We start from the raw sequence: 21,443 nt of genomic DNA, 5'->3' as shown, positions 1-21,443 counted from the left end.
CCACAGAGCCAGGATCTAGGCTGTGTGGGCAGGGAGGGGAACGATGACAAATCTCCCCATTTGGAGCAGCCCCTCTCTTCATGCCTTTACCCCAACTCCCTCTGTCACATGCACAGGCTCCCACAGGCTTTTTTGCTTATTTATTGAAAACAAACATCTGTGCGCTATATACAAGGTCCCGCTCCCAGGTGGGTGACGGGAAGGGCCAAGCTGGATGGGAGAGCAAAGGCAGCTTGAGGGGACAGGGAGGGAGCAGTGGCCCCTCACCTGGCCAGCAAACCCAGCTTCTCCATTCCTGCTATTCCACCAGGGCTGAGGCAACCACTTCCATGACTTCCCATGGGTAGCCTAACTTCTTCACAACAGCAGAGTGAGGGAGGCTCGTAAAGCAAAGTAAATAGGCCAGCTGCCCAGCTCCTTCCTGCAGTCAGGGATGTCCACAAAAAGACACCTGTGCAAGACACTGGCCTGGGTAGACTTGGGGCCGCTGCAGAGAAGGGTCACAGGATGCTTGGGGCAGCCCATGTCACCCTGGGAAGGTGGATGGTGCCGGGTAGGGTAAGGGGCTGGGCCAAGACCCAAGGCTTTAAGGCAAAGCAGGGTGAGGGTATGTGCAGCCCAGGGCCAGGCCAGCCTTTGGCACAATTGGGGGAGGGCGGTCAGAGTGACCGCAGGATGAGGCGAGGATGGTGGTAGTTGGGAGGAGGGCGGGAGCCCTTTGGTCCTGAACCTGCCTTTCCAGGGCCCGGCATGTGTGACTGGGGCTACGGCCACCGCCTAACTTCTGCCCCCCACAGTTGCATCCCTGACGTGGTTCTTGATGGTCAGCAGAGTGTGTCCGTGTTGAAGGAAAGCTGGGCCTGGTGAAGAGCAGACACACTGGGCTTGGGAAGGCATCTTCAGCACCCCAGTGGGAGCTGAGGAAGGTCACACTGGACCTTAGCCCTGGCTGGCTAGGGAGTGAGTACTTGTATCTCCCCACTAAGCACTCTTCGGCGTCTGGCCTCTGGCCCAGTGTGGCAGCCACAGTCTGTATCACTCTCTAGACTCTGTTCTTGTAATCCCCACCTCTGATCTGGGGTCTTCAAAGCTGCCAATGTGTTCTGGACTCAGCATTTGGTTTCTGCCCACCCCAGTTCCCCCCACATCCACTCGTGTCCTTAGCATGCACGAGTCCCTCTCTGTCCCACGATTCTAGAAAGCAGGTGTATCCACAGCTAGTTCCCTCACTTGGGTCCTGCAGCCCAAGTCTCTGGGCAGGAGCATGGCTGGCTGACCAACTCACCCGTTCTTCCTCAAAGCTGATGAGGCCCTCATCTTCTGTGTCCAGGTCCTCAGGCTCATCAGCCACCAGTGCCTGGAGCTCTGTGGGTGCAGAGCGGGGCCTCAATAGGCTGAGGAGTCCAAGTGGGGATGGCAAGGTTGAGGGTTCAGCCTCTTGCTGCTCCACATTGTCACTCTGCTTCTTGGCAAAGTTCACAAATACCTGCGGACAGAGGGCAACGGACTATGTGGTACAGGCAAACCCAGGAAGACACACCCCCATCCCATGTGCCACACTCACGTTGTCCAGGGTGGTCTGGCTGACTGAGTAGTCCTCGATGCCCAGCACACCCACTACCTGCTCCATCTTGCTAAACACCTGAGCCAGAGAGATGTGCTCTGACTTGAGCTGGTACTGCACCTTCGTGTGATGCCGTTCCTGGGAGGAGATCAGGGGACCGTGGAGGTCAGCGGCTGCCAGAACTGGGCACACCCTCACCCTTACTCCATCGGACCACACCCACCTTGAGCATGGCCTCTGGGAAGTTCCGGTTGAAGAACCGCACCACATCCTTCACATTCTGGCTGCTTTTGGTCCTTACAGTGATCATGTAGCCATCCCCAAACCTGGTGGGACACAGGGGTGGCTGGGAGCCCTGTGTGCCTGACAGCTCTGCCTGTCTTCCGCAGCCCTGCTTCACTCACCTATTCTTGAGGTGCTGGATGCTGCCCAGACAGCGCAGTCGTCCATTCACCATGATGGCCAGCCGCGTGCACAGAGCCTCACACTCCTCCATGCTGTGGGCAGACAGCACAGGCTGGCACCAGAGGGACTGCCAGAGGCCCGTGGAGGGGTCGGGGAGAGGCACACCTGTGTGACGTCAGCACGACTGATCGTCCCGTCTTGATGAGGTCCAGAATGAGGTTCCACAGGAAGCGCCTGGCCTTAGGGTCCATGCCAGTGGTGGGCTCATCCTAGGGCAGGGGGTCAGTTCATCCAGAGACATGGCCCACCCAAACTGGTTCCACCAGTCTACTCCCTGGCTCACCAGGAAGCAGAAGAAGGTGGGGCACCTTACCCTCAAACTCACAGAAAGACCAAACTGGGTAGCTGTCTCCCAAACCCCCAAGACTTACCAGAAAGATGAAGGCAGGATACCCAATGAGTGCAATGGCTGTGGACAGCTTCCGTTTGTTGCCACCACTGTAGGTTCCAGCGGGCTTGTCTGCATACTTAGTCAGTTCCAGCTTCTCCAGAGCCCACTTCACCACCTAGCGGGGTCAAGGTGAGGTATGGGCTTAGCCTTACTAGACGCCCACCAGCCCAGGCCCACCGCCTACACATACTCACCATGTACACACCAGCGCACCCACCAGCTACTGCTCTCTCATTCTCACCTTTGCTTCATCCTTCCAGGGGATGCCACGCAGCCGTGTGTACAGCTGTAGGTGTTCACGAGCTGTGAGCTCATCAAACAGGGCATCAAACTGCGGGCAGTAGCCAAGACTCTGCTGTACCTGAAGCAGGTCCTTGAGCACACTGGGGACAGAGGATGATCAATACCCAGGAAGGATATGCTCACCCACACCTGCCCTCCTGTACCCTGGGGACATGGTCATCACACTCCTACATCGACACACACACACACACACACACACACACACACACACACACACACGCTCACCCACACCTGCCCTCCTGTACCCTGGGGACATGGTCATCACACTCCTACATCGACACACACACACACACACACACACACACACACACACACACACACGCTCACCCACACCTGCCCTCCTGTACCCTGGGGACATGGTCATCACACTCCTACATCGACACACACACACACACACACACACACACACACACACACACACATCCATGCCTCCCTACAAGTATGTCCTACGGGCCCAGTAACCCCCACCTGTGTCCATTGACAAAGGCCTCGCCCCCTGTCGTGCTCTCATCACCGGTCAACATCTTGAAGGTACTGGTCTTTCCTGCACCATTGACACCAAGGAGCCCAAAGCACTCTCCAGGGCGCACACCCAGGCAAAGGCGATCCACCGCTAGGATACGGCCAATCTTCCGAGACTTGTATACCTGGCCAAAGAGCTTTTCCACTCAGCAAAGGATGGGGCTCCTGCTTGGGCTGGCCTCACCTCACTGCTGGAACCCACTGCCCGCCGCATTCTCCAGCAACTTCCCATAGCCCAGAGCCTACCTTGGTCAGGTTCTCAATCTTGACCATGTCATTGTCAGCATCCCCACGGAGCACTCTCTGCCTCTCACTGGCCACATCCACGTCATCCTCCACAGGTTTCGTAGACACAGGCAGGCGTCTAGGACAGTAAAGTTGGCAGGGCCTGGCCAAGCCACCCACCCCTGCCAAGGGTCCCTGCCATCGCCCAAAACTCTCCACTCACTGTGGCTGCCGAAGGAAGTTATATTGGCACATGATGGTGAGGAAGAATCCCACGAAGCCCTCAACTGTCATGGCCACCAGTCCACGTGTGACAATGTCCCACTCAAATGGGGACTTCATCTTGTCAAACTGGCCTGTGGAACAGCTGGTTCAGGGCCTGAGAACCTCAAGAAGTCCCAGTCACCCCAGCATTGGAACTCACCGAGTCTAAGTCTAGGCAAGTCACCCCGTGGCCCCCTGAAGGCCTTCACTGCTCACCCAGTGCAGACTCACCAATCTTGGCATAGTACTCGTTGACGTACTCATTGTAGGCCATCTCCATGAGACCATGGCCCAGGTTGTAGTTGGGGAAGATGAGGAAGCAGCTTTTCAGGTAACTGTTGACAACCTTCAGATCCTGGGGGCCAGGCACAGCTCAGCATTGCTGCCCCAGGCCACGCCCTGCCACTCAGTCACCCCACACTTACCTTGTCATGCTCAAAAAGCTGCAGAAGAAAGGTGGCCACAGTGGCTGTGATGCCGATGAAAAGATTGATGACAATGAGGAACACATAGGCTGAGCTAGGGACCTCAAACCAGAAGGAGGCTGGGTACATGATGGGTGTGATAGACCACCTGTGGGCAAATAGCAGTGGTCACAGGTACCCCTGGCCACACCCCTACCCGCTCCACACCCTCCCCCAGCTTACCCATAGAGCAGGAACAAGGAGAGCACCGCTGGGAAGTTGGTGGGTGAGGTGTAGGCTGGCAGGTCAAACACAAACAGGATGATGACACAGCAGGTAGCTGGGACCAGGTAATTGAGCTGCAAGGCAGAGGTAGATGGTAAGAGCTGGGTATGGGGGCAGGAGACAGGGACGGGAAGGGACCATGCGGGGGCACACCATGTCCCACACGTAGTTGGCTAGCCAGTAGATGACAGGGTTGCACCCGCTGACGAACTGCAGGTGCTTGGCCTTGGTGGATTTCTCTGCCACAAGGAAGACCACGAAACTGGCTGGCACGAAGGACATGGCCACAATGATAAAGATGGCGATGACCACGTCTGTGCCCTGCAGTCTAGAAGAGGACAGCACTCAATTCTAGAGGCTGGTCAGGAACCACAATGGGTTCCCTCCCCCAGCTCAGTCTGCCTCACTTACAGGTAATCCAGGGAGAGGCTAGCACTGGTCTTGTTCATGGGGTGGTTGGTGACAGTGATGCCTGCACACAGAAAAGGCAACATTGGGCCCATGCACCATCTGGCTCAGCTGCACCCCCTTCCCCATCCCTCAACCCTGACTTTCCTCACCATAGGCTGCTGGATTTCCCTTGCTCTTGGGCAAGTTTGCACGCAGGATGGCATTGTTGAGGCTGTTGAGGTAGGTGGGCATGCTATGGTAGCCCTTGTTATTGTAGAGCACCTAGAGAAGGACAAGGGACTCAGAGAGGCTCACAAGACCGAGTCACTATGCATAGGGCCCGGTGACAAGGGACCCAGGACAGCCCTTTACCTGCGCCACCCTTCGCACTGCGATCTTCCGCACCATCGGTGGGACCCGGGCACCAAAGGAGGCTGGGATGGACTTCTGGACATTACCAAAGGTGATGGCTCCATATCTGTACAAGACAGATTGGAGGGACAATGAGGCTAGGCAGCCATCAGCCAGCCACCCCTTGTTCACAGCCACTCCAGGCCAACTCACCGGTGTAGCCGGAAACGGTCAGATGTGAAGAGCAGATACTCAGAGACATTGTGGCCAGTGATGTCGGTCAGGATGTCACCTGTGACTACTCTCATCTGGGGTGGATGCCCACCTACACTGCTGGGGCAAGAGAAGCCTGTGCCCTGTGCAGAGCAGGTACAGCGGACAGGCTCACGTACTAGGTGTGGCAGAGAAGGTGCCGACGTCCATGTCTCTGTGGGCACAGTGCAGCAAAGTCAGATGGGTTACTCGTGGCCATACCCCCAGCAGCCTTCCATGAGACAGTACCTGGTTCAGTGGTAGGTGGCAGGGAGGTGTTCCAGGCTTGCAGTGAGTCCTCATCTGGGGACACGGGTGGGTCAGAAGGGGCCGGTGAGGGTGGTGGGGGCACGAAGTTGGACAGTGGCAGTCCCTGTGTGAAGGACTCCAGGCACATACTGTCGAAGAACCGCGCAGCCAGCAGGCGGGACTCTCCACTGCTTAGATTTAGCATGGGCCCCAGAGAGCCATTGGCAGGAGACTTGAGCACACAAGTGGCGCCCACACCAGAGGGCAGCCGGAATGTGCTCACCAACTGCTGGGGGCTGGCATCAGGTGACAGCCGCAATCTAAAGGAATGGCAGTGAGTTAGGGGCTATATGTCTCAACTCTTGTCCTCCTTGTGCTACAGCCCCAGCCCACAGCCTCACCGGTATTCCCGGCGTTCCTCATTAGCATAGGGGATGAAGTTGCCACGGGGCTGGGTATAGTTGTGGTACTGAGAAGGTGACAGGACCAGTGGAGGCAGGTCACCTGGTGGGTGAGCATGAGACAGGCTGAGCAAGGTCCAATTAACCGATGCCAGGCCCCAGATCTTCATTCCCTCTTCCCAACATAGAGAGGGCAAGCTTTGGGGGGGGCATGACTCCCCAGGAGGCAGAACCCTTTCATGAGCCCCTGAATAAGTTTCAGAGTATTAGGGGGAGGGATGGAGAAGGCATCTCCAGGAGGCTGGGAAGAAAGTGAAGCCAAGAACCCAAGGGCCAGAAGGTAGCCTTGCCCCACACCACATGAGGACAGATAGCCATACCGATCTCAGGAACAGACAATGCCACGGTCATGGCCACACAGACAAAGAAGGCAGGCAGCAGGATCTGAGAGCAGAGTGCTTTGGAGTTTCGCCGAGCACAGTGGAAGCGCTTCACCAGGAGCCCATGGAACTGCCGTATCTTCAGCCACCAGCCCTCCAGCTTGCGGCTCCCCTGGCCTACCCGCGTCAAGACCTCCATTTCTGCCTCTGTCCAGAGACACAGGGGTGAGCAGCAGTACCATGCCACCCTTCCGGACCCTCCCCGACCTCCCCAGCAGCTTCCACCTTGTAAGCTGACATTGTCTGGGTCCTGCAAGTTGTCAAAGAGGGGACGGTAGTCACCGTAGACATCAGCGTAGCCAGCGCCCTCATCACCACGGGTAGAACCCACAGAGGATGCAGACAGCAGTGATGCCTGCGACTGGGCCAGCTCTGCACACCGAGCCAGGTTGCCAGCTTGACCCTCCACAGATGTCAGGCCCTCTGCCCCAGGCAGCACATCCTTTCGGGATTCCTTCACATCTGCAAAGAACATAAGCAGGGAGGGAGGAAGGGCTTGGAGCCACAACACCCCAGACAACTTAGTACCTCAGTCCCTGTTGCCCATCCATTACCCCAAGCCCTGACTTAATCCCAGCTTCCAGTTAATATACCTATTCAGGACCTGTGGCTACCATACCACCCGTCATGAGCCTAAACTAATCCTGGGGAATCCCACTTCCAGAGACCAAGGAGGAGCAATGTCCCCAGGGGCCCTCTGTGGGCTGGTTAGGCTGATCATCAGCCTTGGGTACTCTTACCAGCCTCACTGTTCTCCAGTGACTGGTCCTCCTCAGACACCTTGAGGAACACCTCCTCCAGGGTTGTGTCCATCAGCCCAAAGCTGCTCAGATGCAACGCATCCAGGCTGTGCTCTAATTGCTGCAAAGAGGCTGTGTGAGGCCAGTGCCAGAGAACCTAGGCAGGGGTGTACTCATCTTTTCTATGGGTGCATCACGCCCCCAACCACCATGCTCAGCCCTCAAACCTGGAAGAGGCGCTCGAAGGCCCCCTTCTTGACAGCCTCACTGGGCAGGATGTAGGAGAGCTCGGTGCTTGTGTCCGAGACCAGCAGGGAAGAGGCCACATGCTTGCGGATGAACTGGGACACCTGGGGCTCCGAGCAACTGCTCAGCTGAGCACGACCTGGGGGGCTGGATACAAGCCCTGGCTCTGGGAAGGAAGGAGGAGTAGAAGGGGATTCACTGGGGGAGAAGGCTGAGGAAGAAGCGGGAACCTAGCAAGCAAGTCTTCAAGATGGGGCTCTGAGGTATCCAAGTCCACCAGGTATCTGGTCCTGATGGGGTGAGGATAAGGATGCTCTTCTCCTAGGCAGGGAGTCGTGGGGCAGGGGGGACTAGTTAAAGCAGTCTCAGTACAGACCTTGGGAGGTGCCAGGCTCTGCAGGACGCTTCACCAGCGTGAGGCGGTATCCATCACCATAGGCGCCCTTGAGGAAGAGGGGAGAGCCGCAGCACTTGAGCTTCCCATGGGAGATGATGGCAATGCGATCCCCCAGCAGGTCGGCCTCATCCATGTGGTGGGTGGACAGGAGGATAGTGCGGCCTGGGGTAGGTCCAGATCCAAGGTAAGGGGAACATACAGGGGCAGGCAAAGATACCCACACACACACAGACTACGGCAAGCCTGGCATCCTACTCACCCGGCTTGTACTTCAGAATGAGGTCCCAGATGGCACGGCGAGCATAGGGGTCTACGCCAGCAGTGGGCTCATCCAAGATAATGGCTCTAGAGCCACCCACAAAGGCAATGGCCACTGAGAGCTTGCGCTTCATGCCTCCGGACAGCGTCTGCACCAGCGAGTGCCGCTTATTGGAGAGCTCCAGATCTTCAATCATCCTGTGCACCCAACAGGAGGGCAATGCATAGGAGGTGATGAGTGGGGAGGAGATGGACAGATGGCAGGGTGACAGATAGGAGAACAATAAACAAGAGTGAAAGGAGAGGTGACAGATGGGAGGAAGGTGATGGATTCATGGGAGGGGATGACAGGAGAATGAGGGACAAGAGCAAAGTGACCAGCAGAGAGGAGGGCCATGGATGGGAGGGTGATGGACCAAAGGATGGTAGGTAGAACACAGACAGCTCTCACCTCACCTCATCCCCACCCCTCCCCGACTTCCACATCTGAGTGTCCACAGCACCTGCCTCTGCTCACATCCCGCAACCCATTCACACCCTGCCTGCCCCCTCACTGCACCCACTTGTCCATCTCCTTGCGGATCTCCTCTTGTGCCATGCTCTTGAGCCGTGAGTAGAACCAGAGGTGTTCCTCCACAGTGAGCCGGTCAAAGAGCACGTTGTGCTGTGGGCACATGCCCAGGTTCTTGCGGATCTCATCCATCTCTGTGCGGATGTCGTGCCCGTAGATGGTGGCTGACCCCGACGTGGGTGGGAACAGTCCAGTCAGGATAGACCTGGAGTGGGGGCAAGTGGGGTCACAACTCACCACACCCCGAGGGAACCCTAACCTCCTGTTAGTTAAGCTCTCCCATCCCTAGACACTCACATGGTAGTGGTCTTGCCAGCCCCGTTATGGCCTAGGAAAGAGACCACCTGGTTCTCATAGAGATTGAGGCTCAGTTTGTTTAAGGCCAGCTTCTTGTCGTTCTTATAGACCTTGGTGAGCTTGTCCACACAGACGACCAAGGGCAGGTGGGTGGGCTCCTCCTCCATCCCGCGTGTCTCCTCTGTACCAGGGCTGGGTCAGCAGGATGGGGGCAGCACTAAGGCCACCCCAGGCCCCCAAGCCCAGCACCCACCCCATTCAACATTCTGACCCTGGCCTCACCGAAGTGTCGGCTCTCCATGGCACAGGCTTGGTCTTCTTCCATAACGCTGAGGCGTGGTGTGTGTGCCCATGGCCAGCTCCACTCCCAGGCCTCTGTCCGCCCACTGCCCAGCCAATAGGACTTCTGCAGTGGGAAGTACCAGGGCCGGGGCAGCCCATACATGCCTGGGGGTCCAGGAGGGGAGAGGCTGACCGAGGGCCTGGAGGTGACTATCCACCACAAGGGCCAAATGCCAACAAGAGGAAGGCAGCAGCCCAGTGACCTTGTCCCACCCCTGGTCCCTCCGCTGATGGGCTTGTACCTGGGTGCACAGCCTCAATGTACCAAGTGAGCACTCCGTAGACCACTGTATCCACCATAAGCATGGTGACAGCAAGGAGCAGGTTGAAGTCGTCCCCTTCCACTGGGGACTGGCTGAATGTGTGCCACTGGATACCCACACCTGCCACCTCATACAGTGCAAAGTACTTGGAGCCCAGGCCAAAGGCTGTTGTGGACATGAGAGACTGAAGAGAGAGGGGTGTCAGTAGGCAGGCAGGGGATGGACAACCCACCCGACCCTGCCAGGCCACCATCCTCACCGCAATGCATTTCTCGAAGGCAGTGATCTTGTCATGGGCCACTTCCTCACGGATCGCTACGTACATGTAGGGAACATAGCTCAAGAAGTAGATGATGCCACCGCAGGCTGAGGCCAACTTAGCCTTCGAGTACAGCACCGACACCAGGAAGCTGGAGCGGGAGCCCAACAGTTGTCAGCTCTGAGACCCTTGGCTCTTGGCCTGCAGCCCACCTGGGATGCCCCTAGGGATGCCCCTGTCCGGGGGGTATCCCAGCTCCCTGCAGGACTCACCAGAACATGATAGTGGCCACAGCATAGACAGCAAGGAAGAGCCAGATAATGAGTACGTGGCTGTGCATGAGCACCTGGCCGTACTTGAGGATGGCAGTCAAAGCTGTCACTGAGATGGAGAGCTGCACAAAGCCTGTGATGAACCAGGCCACCCAGTGCACAGCGTTGTTCAGGCCCATCGTCTTCATCACCTGTGGTGGGGGGCAGCAGACGAGGTACCTCGGGGCAGGGACCAGAGAAGAAGGGACCGCACCGCCCTCCCCACAGCCTGCTGGAAGGGGGTACCTGCAGCCACAGACCCACCTCCTTGAGCCGGTGTTCTTTCTCTGCCACAATATGCTGGATGGTCATGGCCACAGAGTAGACCCAAGAGATCACCATGCACAGTGGCATCATGTGCTCAATGACAAACAGGAAGCTGAGGGGAAGCAGGCGTTAGCGGGGGCTTGGGCCTGAGGCCCTCCCACCTCTGTAGGCCGCTACTCACTCGTCACGGGTGTAGCAGGGGTACGGGAACATCTGCACGTAGTTGCCAGGCTCCACCACATCGTGCCCCACAAATGTGTTGATGATGGCACGCTCCATCATGTCTGTGGGTACAAGTTGTATCAGGGCAAGGCCAGGCCCCCTGACGTCCCCTCACCTGGGCTCGGCCCCTCACCCTGGATCCAGACGAAGCCATAGAGGAAGTAGAAGCGGCCACCAGTGTTGGGCCCTGGACGCCAATAAGCACGTCGGATCTCATTGGTTTTCTCGGTGAAGCTTGAGTTCTGGCGGATCTTGTAATGTACATGGGGAGGGAGGGAGCCATCCTTCCGGGTCTGGAAGATCACGCCTGGGAACAGGAGGCTGGTAGAGTGTGTGGCCAGAGGGCGTGGAAGGGGTGGGATATACTGTGAAGTGAGCACTCCAGGAGTGACAATGGGACAGGTGAGGCGTCTTAGAAAGAGGTGGAGTAGGGTTTAAGAGTAGGGGGGGGCGGGGAGGCTGGAGAGATGGCTCAGAGGTTAAGAGTGTCAGCTGCTCTTCCAGAGGTCCTGAGTTCAATTCCCAGCAACCACGTGATGGCTCACAACCACCTGTAATGAGATCTGGTGCCCTCTACTGGTGTGCAGATATACATGGAAGCAGACTGTTGTGTACATAATAAATAAATAAAATCTTTAAAAAAAAAAAGAGTAACGGGGATGAGGCAGAGCCAGCATGTGGAGTATGGGACCAAAGTGAGCGGGCTAGGGAGGAAGGGAGAGATGTGGGAAGACATGGAACGGTGAAGAGGTCTGAGCTAACAGGAGGCATGGTGGGGATAGGGTGGGCCTGAGTTGGTGAGAAAGTAGGTCTGTAGGAGACATAGGACCTTTGAGTGAGGGGGAGGAACTCACTGGCAAACACTGTGACGTTATCCTGGTAGGCCTGGTTGAGCGTGTAATTGACAATGCTCTCCTCATCAGGAAAACCCTTGAAGATGTCTACGCTCACCTGGAAAAGGGGCCACATTGGAGCTGGCCCTGAAAACGCACGGGGGAACAAGGGTCATAGTGCTCACCCACCCTACCTTGGACATGAACTGGATCCAGCCACAGGCTGCGTTGTCAATTGTGTCTAACTGCTGCAGGAGGGCTGTGCCATTGGGCAGTGAAAAGTTGTCCTGGCGCAGGGCAGGTGGCAGTTCCTCCAGTGACAAGTTCATAGCTTCAGGGTGCAGGCGCAGATCAGCCACATACTGGAGCAGAGAGTTGAGATCAGGATATGACTTGTACCTTTCAGCTCTGAGCAGAGAAGCCCACCACAGGCGCCCACCCACCTGGTACCCACAGCACCTGCTGCAGCCAGTGTAGATGCTGCTGCAGCCTGCCTTGCTCCAGGAAGCTCCGGATCTCCGTGGAGATGTTAAGCCAGACCTGGGCGTAGTGTGTCACATTGCCCACAAAGGCAAAGGTCTCATTGGCCTGCAGAGAACAAAAGCTTGAGGCATGGTGCAACAGAAGGTTCCAGCCAGTCTGAAAGTCCTCTACTCTCTCACATGCCCAAGGGACCAGTCCAAGTAGTAGCCCTACTCAGGCCAAACTTCTACCTGGAGGTTTGCCCTTCTACAGTACCCACATGAAATTCATTTTGCCATGACCCACAGCAACAAGGCCTCCTTAAATCCCACCTCAGCAGCCATGCATGTGTTCCCAGCTCCTTCCTCATATCCTTCCACATGGCCCTGGAGCACTTAAGTCTGACCCTCATCCCCCCCCCCAAAAAAAAACCCTCCAAGGTCAAGTCCTTACCATTTCCTCTTTCGACTCACACTGTTCCAACAAACTCTCTTCCCAGGCATCAGTGTTCCTTGCACCCTGCTCATTTGATGCTACAAGTGTGTGAGTGTGTGGGGTGTCTCTGAACATACCACCCTGGCCCAATCAGCATGGTGCGGGGGGTGGGGTGGGGTGGGGGGGTTGCTGGGACACGCTAGCCAGATCAGCCAGCCCTGGGCACACCACTACCCAGGTTTTATGAAATCAACTCTAGCTCTCATCGGTCCCACACAGAGTCCAGGGCCTACAAACCCTCACTCAGGCTTGTGCTCCTGCCAGGGAGACAGGCAAAACTCATGACCCAAATGCGCCAGACCCACATACCTTGAGGATAACACGGTCGGCTTCAGAGCCCGCTGGTGCATACAGGATTTTGGGGTTGCTGGTCATGAGGTGCACAAGAAGGCCCAGGTTCCGTTGCTCTTTGCTTGTGAAGCCCAGGGAGCTCATGTTGCCCCTCCGAAGCGCTTCGGGCTCAATGGTGCTGGCAGAGACAAAGCACCAGGAACAGGGCAAAGATATCAAGACTAGTGGGATGGTACACTTGGGATGGCTCAACAGAGGCCCAGGGACAGGGTTGAGTAACAGAACATCAGGCTAAAGTGGGGTGTCAGGTCAGGCATGGGGTGGGCTTAAATGTAGGGGCAGACAACAAGTGGGACCTCCAGAATGGAGTCTATGCACAAGGGCCAAGAAATGGGATCAACTCCCCCTCTACCCCATGGCTCTCCCCTCCCTCCAGGCCTCTGTTGCTGACCTACCGGTTATTACCACACAAGATGGGCTGCAAGCCAGCCCAAAGTTGTACAAAGGCTGAGCACTGGCCTTGCAGAGTGTCGGGAGAGGCTGGGGTTACAGGTGACTGGGTGCCCTCCTCAACGGTGGTGTTGGAAGCTGTGCTTGGCCCTGTCCCAGTGCTGTTGGCCACTCCACTCAGGCTGCTAGCTTGAGACACAGGAGTCCGGCCAGCACAGGCACCTTGGGGCAGCAGCAGGGCAAGGGCTGACAGGACATCCACATCCTGCAGAACTTTCTGGGCATCCAGCAGGTCCCCTAAGAGGGCCTGCAGGCTCCGTGGGGATGGTGCCTGCTGCTGGGGGTCGGAGCCGTTGGGGACATCCAAGCCCAGCTGAGGGGAAGACAAGGCATATGGAAAATGCAGGCTAGGAGACAGGGTGAACTTGGCTGGAGGTAACTCAGGGAAGTGACTGAGTTCAGGAATGGAACAGGAGGGATATCAGCAGGGGACAGTGCTTGGGAAGATGAGGGAGGGTCCGAAGTTTAGGAAGTCCTGGCCAGGGCTAGAGCTATAGCTTGGGGTGAGAGACGGGAAGGAACTGAGGCCTGAAATTGGGTAGAGGGTAGCGAATGCTCAACTACAAGCCATACTCCATGCATAGCCTGGGAACGGGAGCCTCCCACCCTCAGGCCCCAAGGAGCCCCAGCACCTCCTCCAGGTTGGTCAGCAGGTTTGCTGGCCAACTAGCAGGCGGGACCTCACCTGCTGGGCAATCTTGGCCATGTCCAGCTGGTTCCGGAGCTCAGTGGCCAGATCATTGAAGCGCTGGGCACGAGCTGTAACCTGCCCACTGCAGAGAGCATCCCGGTAGCCCTGCAGGTCTACCTGATGGCCCTCAGGCATGGTAAGAATCCGGCCCAGCTCCCCAGAGCCTGGTGCACATGTGAGCTGCTCCAAGAGGGCAGGAGCCAGCAGCAGCTCCTGGGGGCAAGGCACAGGGGACTGGTAAAACCTGCACTCCAACCAAGAAATGACCAAGGGCCTACTTAAGACAGCACAAGATTTTACCCTGCCCATCCACTGTGTGGGCTCTGTGCCAGGGTTCCAGAGTGCCATGGAAGCACTCAAGTGCCTCCATCCTGCCTCCACTTCCCTATGCACACCACAGACCCCCCAGAACGTATGCGTAACTAAGGGCCCTTTCTTCCACCCATCTCCCAGGCACAGGCCCCTCACCTCCATTTGGAGCAGAGGATTGCTACCCAGGCGGCTCCATGGCTCCTGCTTCCTGAGTAAACCCAACTTCCCATCCAGGGCAGGAAAAGGACCAAAAAGCAAGTGATAGACCTGCGTTGTGAAGGGTCTGGCTTAGTAGGGGCTTGTAGCCCCGCCCTCACTGCTGTAACCAGGGGCAATGGGGAGAGCAGAGGAGTGTGGCTACCACTGATACATGCTCTACCTCACCTCAGAAGGGTCCACACGGGCAGCCAGGAGGGCCTGGGCTGTGCTGTTGGGCAGTGACAGGTTCTGCATCAGGAAACGCCAAAGCTCCCTTTGGTCCCTGGCCACCGAGTCCAGAGAGAAGGAGGAAACTGGACAGGCAGGAGGATGGGACTGAGGGGCCGGCTCTAGCTGGGGCTAAGGTGTCCCAGATAGGCTCCGAGCAGAGCTACTAGCACTGCACTGGGCCTGCCTCAAGTAGACACAAGGACCCAGGACCAGAGGCAGGCAGTGACCCAGAGTGATGAAGCAGGCAGGCTTCCAGTGACAGCAGTACTTAGGCCCTCCCCCTAGCCATCCCTATACAGGGCACACCTGCAGGTCTGGCTGAGTGGCTCTCCCAGGTGCTAGGGCCTGAGCTGAGGGCCTCCAGATGTTGACGCAGGGCCTCAAGCTCTGAGCCCAGGCTGGGCCGCACTGGGTCAAACAAGTTGCCCTCTTCCACTACCCGGTTGAGGCGTTCTAGAAGCTGGGTGACCCTGCAACACCATGAGACATCAGCCATTCGCTATGGTGTAGAGGTAGGGGTAGCTGGCTCCCAAGGCATGGGGTGGGGACACTTACGTGGAGTTGGCATATTGCAGGAAGCCAAACTCATCACGCTGGCCATCAGGGCAAAGCGACTGCATGACAGGCAAGATGCCAGCAGATGTCAAGGGTGCTGCGGTGTAGAAAGCTGGCGGGGTCAAGAATGGGGGGGATGGGGCCAAGAGAGATATTTGAAGACAGTTGGGAAGGAAAACGTAGCTTCGGCAGACTAGGACTGGGGCACAGAGCACCTGACCCCCAGCTGTGCTAAGGCAAATGACTCTGTAGGTCAGAGGTCAGAGGGCCACCTGCCATCCCTTCCCCTGCAACTCCCAGCACATCACTCCTTAGCATGTGTAGTGCCCACATGCCCCAACAATCCTCCTTCCCACAGAGACCAGGGTAGCACATGAGGCACCCCTTGGCAGTGACCTCTGACCTCTCAGGCCAACTGGTTAGCAGAGTGAGTGCATCAGCTCGAAGGAGTTTGAAGGGAAAGTTGCAGGCCATTCCAGCCTCATCTCAGGCGAGCCCAGGCTCAACCCAGGAACCCCACCCCTAGAAAGCATGGCCAGGCGACCTCACAGATACCCTGCCAAGAAGATGGCTTGGCCAGGGTACCAGCTACGGCCCAGGTGGCCCATCCCTTAGCTATCCCCCATCCCCCTCCCACATCACAGCCCACCACCCGGAGTCATAAGCCAGCCTTTCCTGACCACAGGCAGGGGCTTCTACAGGACCCAGCTGCTAAGGAGGCTGTTAATGCAAGCAGTAGGGGTGCGTAAGCCGCACCAGGAGGACCTGCCAGGACATCCATGGCTGCCACCTGAGCCAGCAAGGCGGAGATGGCTGCTCACTTACAGACTGCATGCAGGCCGGGCCGAGGAGGACAAGAGACCATGCAGGGTGGGGGGCAGGTCAAAACAGAACAGAGGAAACTAGTGAATGCCTGAACCCTCCAGAAACAGGCACCATCGTCGTCATGGCCACAGTGGCCAGCCCTGACCTCCATAGCCTAGGCATGTGGCCGGAACCACATGGGGAGCAGGCACTTGAGTCATGGCCTCAGGGAGACTTGGGGACGGGGACACATGCACACAGAGGACTCTTATCCCTCCCTGCCCACCCATGTGCCCAGGCTATGCCTGCACCTCACCTTCCTTCACGGAGATGGTGGGCTTCTTCTGCCGCAATCCCAACAGGATGAAGAAGAGGACAAGTGGGATGAAGATCTCAAAAGCCAGGACCCACTGGAAAGGGTGGACCATATGAGGCTATGTGAGTGCAGTCTGTCCACTGCCTGCCCAGGGCTGGACATGAGGAACATGTGCTGGCCTGGCTTCTCCTGGTCTCCCCGAAGGACCAGCCCAGCCATGTGCACCCAGGAGCCATGAAGGTCAACCTGGTTTCTCACATCCAGCCAAGGTTCTGGTCCCTCCCAGTATACCAAGATATTGGATGTTGTGCAGTCCCACCAAACTGAATTTCTTGTCCTCCAGCCTAGATTGTGCCCGACAAACCATGGACCACAGACCCTCTGAAGAGGTCCAAGGCCAACAGAAACCAATTAGCCAGTTTGTGGTCAATTCTAACCCATTCATTTACCCAACTTCTCTTCTTCCTGCCAACCTGTTGAGCCACCTGGGCAGGGTATCCTGGCAAAATGTGGTCTGGTCTCTGCCTTGAGCTCCTACATGCTCTTTCCTTCTTCTCTCCCTCTCCTCTCCTGCAGTACCCCTTTAACTTTGTGTTGGACTCAGAGAGATGAGGCCTAGTGTAAGACCCAGACTGTGATCAGGGCCCTGAGCCTCCAGTAAACATAGTCCCTGAGGCAAAAGCCTCTTTTCCTATTCTAACTTCTCATGGACAGACTACAGTAGGCCAGCAGTGCCAAAACCTTGGGGCCCAGGCTCACCTCCCAGTGTCACTGGGAAAACAAAGGGCTTCCTCAATTCTTGCCCCTACCTCAGCTCAGGGTGGAAGGCCAGGCAATATAGCAGGAAGCTCCTGCCTCTGAGACCGTAGGAAAAAGAGGCCCACCCACCACCACCAGAGGCAGTCCTCTTCCATGGCTCTGTAATATCAGGTCCCCTTCACCCTCATCACCATCTGAAGCAGACTCTGAAGTCAGCACCCACCTCATTCCCCGCCCAGGAGTGGTGTGGGGCCATGCCCAGCCTGTCCCTGGCTGTGCCTACTGTGCTCTGACAATAGCTCTCTGTGATCCAGAACACCCTGTTGTGTGTCCACACTCCACACCCGCCTCAGCCTGTGCCAGCCCCCACCTCCTCTCCAGCCAGGATGGAGTCCAGGGCCAGCTAAGGAGGTGATATTGATATGTGCACCCAGGGCTGCAGGACACAGGTGTTTCACTCATACAGAGTTGCTGGTGACAGGGAATACAGTTCAAGAGACGGCCCTACCCACACCAGGCCCTACCCTGAGCACCTCCGCCCTGCCCAGGGCACCTCCACCAGAGTAACTGCAGCAGAGGCCAGGCTGGCTCCCCTATCGCTATAGCAACGTCTGCGCATGAGCTGCTGGGAGGAAGAGTCCTAGCTGGCAGGTGGCAGGCACCACAGGGGCATCTGGTTACAGGCAGGCAGCACAGGTCCAGCAATACCTAGGTGTTCCACTTGGGTGACAGCAAGTGACCTAGGGACTCTGTCCCTCAAGAAAAGTCCAGTGCTTCCACACTGTCCCAGTGTCTCCATGCCAACCATGGACCTTAGCTGCCCTCCCTGCAGCTTGCTGTGGTCAGGGGGAGTGGGAGGAGCAGCTGACACCCAAGTGTAATATTGGGGACTTCCACCACAGCTACTTGATGCTGGTGAGCCTCCTATTCAAGCTGAGGTAGACTTGTGTCCCATGTACAACTCAACAACAGGGCAACTGAGGCACAGAACTTGGGAGAAGGAAGCAGGAAGGGCAGAGGTCCTGGAATCCCCTTGCAGATCATAAACTTTACACAGGTGCATCCCTGACCCCAGCAAAGACTATCTCCCTGGAGGAAGAAAGCCACTGGGGGTGCCTCGCAGCAGCCATAGGCTAAGGCTCCACTGTGGTCTAACTGGTCTCTGGGAATGCTGAAGAATGGGAACCTGGGAAGGTCCTGCCGATCACCCCAGCCTAGCAGGCAGGGGTCAGTCCTAGGAAAAGGGAATGAGCACCTCCACATGACTGTCAAATCACTGGCCTTTTCTTCCAGCCTGGTATATGGCTCCCATCAGATGCAGGAACTATGTTTTAGCCTCTGCTCCTGAGCCCTGAAGGGGTCTTCCTGACAAGCAACTTGGGGCTAGCACTAACGCATGCCTACATTCTTATTCCATGTCCCTTCCCCTGGTGGCTCAAAAGCTGGAGTAACAGGCCTGTCAGACCCTACACCAGCCAGCTCCAGACAACCAGGACAGGGAATGTACCCAGTCCTGGCATCAGCCAGGGCCAGGTGCCCACAGGAATCCTGCCAGACTATGGTGATGACTGCTACCCATCCTGCCTATAGCCCAGAGTTTCTTCTTATGTACCTGAAGTACTCAAGGAGGAACACAGGGGATTGTTGCGACCCAAGGGGTCCCTTTAGGCCCCCACACTCTCTGGTCTCCACCCTGCAAAATCCCAAGAGCCCTCAGATACTCTTGCTGGCCCAAGACTCTCTGGGTGCCCTTGCCCTTCCAGGGGCTGGAATAAAAACCAACAAGGCCAATGCCATCTATGCCCCTACCCCATCCTGCTCCTCATCCAAGACTCCTACCTCAACACTCTTATGTCCTGGCTCTCCTAGGCAAGTACTGAGAAGCCTGGTGCCGAGGAGGCCCCAGGCCCCAGGCCCCAGGGAGGCCCGAGGCAGGAGAAATCAGGAGGTACCTCAGGGGAAACTGTCCCTAAAGGACAAACGGGTGCTGGGATCTGACAGGTTGAGCTGGCACAACAAGGACATAACCAGGGATGAGCAAGCAGGAGTGAGGGTTGTGGACATGTCAGGATGGGTTAGGCAAGGAGAAGGGAGGAGGAGATGATGGAGGGGGGAGGAGGGAGAAGAGGAAGAGGAGGAGGAGGCGGCAGAGGAGGAAGAGGGCGGCGGCGAGGGCTGCTTGGTACCATCTTCAGCCTAAGGTGTCTGCCCAAGGGCAGAGAAGCGGTGAAGGGAATGAAAAGACAGGTCTCTTTGGGGACTCCAGAGGCGGTGGGCCCAGGGCTCGGAGCCCCTAAGCTGAATGTTGTGCCCCAGCCCCGCTCTGTCCCAGGACCCTGGACCTCGCCAGAGCTGAAGTCTAGGGACCACCTGCCCCCACCCCAGCCTGCCAGAGAGCGCTGCGAAGGGCGCCGGCCCGTGACTCAGCCGAGCGAGCAAGCGTAGCGAGTGTCAGCGGGCGAGGGCACAGCCGAAGCCGCTGCCCGAAGCCGGGAAGCCCGCGGAAGCAGCGGGCCGGGGACAGGGTCTCCGATGGCGCCCTCCCCGGGGTCTGCGCGCGCCTGGCACTGCACGTGCACGCTGGGAGCGCACCGGCAAACCGGGTGCGCGGCCTGCGGGCCCCGGGGGACGGGCGCGGGTCGCTCACCGGGCTCCGGCGCTTCAGCGTCACGTTCTTCCAGAGCAGCAGCTGCAGCTGGTGCAGGAAGCCCATGGCCGGGCCGCGCTCCGCCGCCTCAGCGCCGCGGCCCGCTCCTCTGCACGCCCCGCCGGGCCCCGCTGCCCGCCGCTCCTCTCGGCATCGCCCGCGCGGGGGCGGGGCGCTCCACAGTCCAGGACCTGCTCCTCGCAGGCTCCGCCCCGGCGGCCGCAGCTCCAGAGACTCGCTTTCGCACCCGCGCCCGCGCCCGCGCCCGCCGCCCCCGCTTAAAGAAATCTCGGCGCTCGGGTGCCCGCCAGGGGGCGCCCAGGCCCGCCGAGCCCAGGCCCCGCTGCACCTGCGCATAGCACTAGGCCTGGCTGCTCACCCGGCCCACCCAGCGGTAAGGTAATTCCGTGTTCCCAAGGTTCCTCACAGCAGGCATCAATTTGGGTTCACACCTTTCCGAGGCCTGGGGAGAACTTGGGCACCCTATACTTCTCCCAAGGGACTCTAAATATGTGTCCCCAGTTGGGAGACTTGTGCAGTGGAGTCCCCAAGATGTTCCACTGTCCCTCTTGGAACACTGAAAGAGGCTTGGTCCCCATCAGGCCACCACTAGGTTGGCCCTTTTCCCAGAGGAGGGGCATTGCTCCATTAGCAGAATCCCATCTGTGTAGAGTGAGCAGTGACCTCAAGGCTCCAGGATGCAACACGCAGCCCAACAAGCATAACTTGACTTAGATATTTAAAGAAGAGCTAGTCCACTGGGTGGTGGTGGCACACGCCTTTAATCCCAGCACTCGGGAGGCAGAGGCAGGTGGATCTCTGTGAGTTCGAGACCAGCCTGGTCTACAGAGTGAGTTCCAGGACAACCAAGGCTACACAGAGAAACCCTGTCTCAAAAACCGAAAATGAAAAAGTGATAATAATAATAATAGGAGGCAACCACATCCGTGCATTCCCTGTAAGGTAAAAGGCAGAGGCAGGAGGGTCAGGAATTCAAGGTTATCCTTGGCTATATAGTGAATTCAGGGCCAGTCTGGCTTCATGAGACCCTGTTTAAACACAAACAAACAGAGAAATTTTGGGCACCTTGAGTGGTTAGGAGAGACACGGGTGGAAGTGAAGATTGCGTTTTGCTTTACAGCGCCTGGGGTCACACATGCACACGCACACACACACACACACACACACACACACACACACACACACGCAGGTAGGGACAGCTTTTGGACCAAGCTCTTGGGGAACCCAGGGTGCCATCCAAATAGGTTTCTTTCTCACAGAGTTTTAGTTGCTTTTAGAACAAGGTTGCATGGGGCTCTGAGAAGTGCTCACTGCAGCCTTTGTGTGCCTTCCACGCGGGTGGCGGGTGAGATGCTCAGCAGACTGTGCCGCAGGAGTGCTTACTAAGCACAGAGAGGCACCACGTGAAGGGCTGAGAACTGCTAGGGGTGAGAGCGCCCTAATTCTGGCCTGAGAAAGTTGGGTTTATATTCAAAACGGTGCTGAGACAGCATAAGTGTGAAGAGTTCACAGGAGTCATGTGTTGCGGCTGCTGACCCTTCCCAGATTGTTGCTCTTAACAGTGAGGAGGCACAAAAGGACCTCAAGAGGTACTCCATGCTGGCAGGGGTGATTGGGCAGGCTGTCCCTTCGATACATG

The 21,443-nt window shown here is 57.4% G+C and overlaps 1 protein-coding gene across 4 annotated transcripts; it reads right to left on the bottom strand.

Annotated features, from left to right (window-relative positions):
- Positions 1-123: 123 nt before the first annotated feature.
- On the bottom strand, positions 124-19,963 carry Abca2 (ATP binding cassette subfamily A member 2). 4 transcript variants are annotated; one of them, XM_027422881.2, is made up of 49 exons: positions 19,784-19,963; positions 16,378-16,471; positions 16,083-16,085; positions 15,258-15,369; positions 15,009-15,172; positions 14,658-14,785; positions 14,430-14,540; positions 13,956-14,174; positions 13,216-13,583; positions 12,779-12,938; positions 11,972-12,100; positions 11,707-11,874; positions 11,534-11,630; positions 10,813-10,986; positions 10,639-10,741; positions 10,455-10,569; positions 10,152-10,342; positions 9,880-10,030; positions 9,600-9,804; positions 9,298-9,462; positions 9,016-9,196; positions 8,711-8,923; positions 8,149-8,345; positions 7,869-8,051; positions 7,474-7,658; positions 7,247-7,367; positions 6,789-6,968; positions 6,447-6,653; positions 6,067-6,169; positions 5,666-5,985; positions 5,378-5,591; positions 5,186-5,291; positions 4,984-5,095; positions 4,835-4,895; positions 4,577-4,751; positions 4,382-4,497; positions 4,160-4,307; positions 3,966-4,089; positions 3,694-3,826; positions 3,492-3,609; positions 3,192-3,370; positions 2,662-2,803; positions 2,401-2,535; positions 2,135-2,238; positions 1,969-2,061; positions 1,788-1,890; positions 1,565-1,702; positions 1,286-1,486; positions 124-860 (listed from the first exon to the last, which is right to left on the bottom strand). In XM_027422881.2, the coding sequence occupies exons 1-49, from the start codon at positions 19,847-19,849 to the stop codon at positions 825-827; spliced, it is 7,251 nt and encodes a 2,416-aa protein (XP_027278682.1). In that variant the 5' UTR covers positions 19,850-19,963; the 3' UTR covers positions 124-824. The 4 variants fall into 4 exon arrangements, with proteins under 4 accessions (XP_027278682.1, XP_027278680.1, XP_027278681.1 ...); XM_027422879.2 differs by having other exon boundaries at positions 6,732-6,968; positions 19,784-19,962; XM_027422880.2 differs by lacking the exon at positions 16,083-16,085 and having other exon boundaries at positions 6,732-6,968; positions 19,784-19,962.
- Positions 19,964-21,443: the final 1,480 nt, after the last annotated feature.

Source organism: Cricetulus griseus, chromosome 6 (assembly GCF_003668045.3).
Source record: "Cricetulus griseus strain 17A/GY chromosome 6, alternate assembly CriGri-PICRH-1.0, whole genome shotgun sequence".
In the NCBI taxonomy this organism is placed as follows: Eukaryota; Metazoa; Chordata; class Mammalia; order Rodentia; family Cricetidae; genus Cricetulus; species Cricetulus griseus.
This window is presented reverse-complemented; position numbering and strand designations above follow the sequence as displayed.

Bases quoted from the DNA above. Each gene is read 5' to 3' on its own strand.
- Abca2 (XM_027422879.2), bottom strand. From the start codon at position 19,849: ATGGGCTTCCTGCACCAGCTGCAGCTGCTGCTCTGGAAGAACGTGACG. The intron at 12,101-12,778 runs GTATGTGGGTCT...TGTTCTCTGCAG, and splicing joins CCGACCGTGTTATCCTCAAG to GCCAATGAGACCTTTGCCTT. The intron at 5,986-6,066 runs GTGAGGCTGTGG...CCATTCCTTTAG, and splicing joins GAGGAACGCCGGGAATACCG to ATTGCGGCTGTCACCTGATG.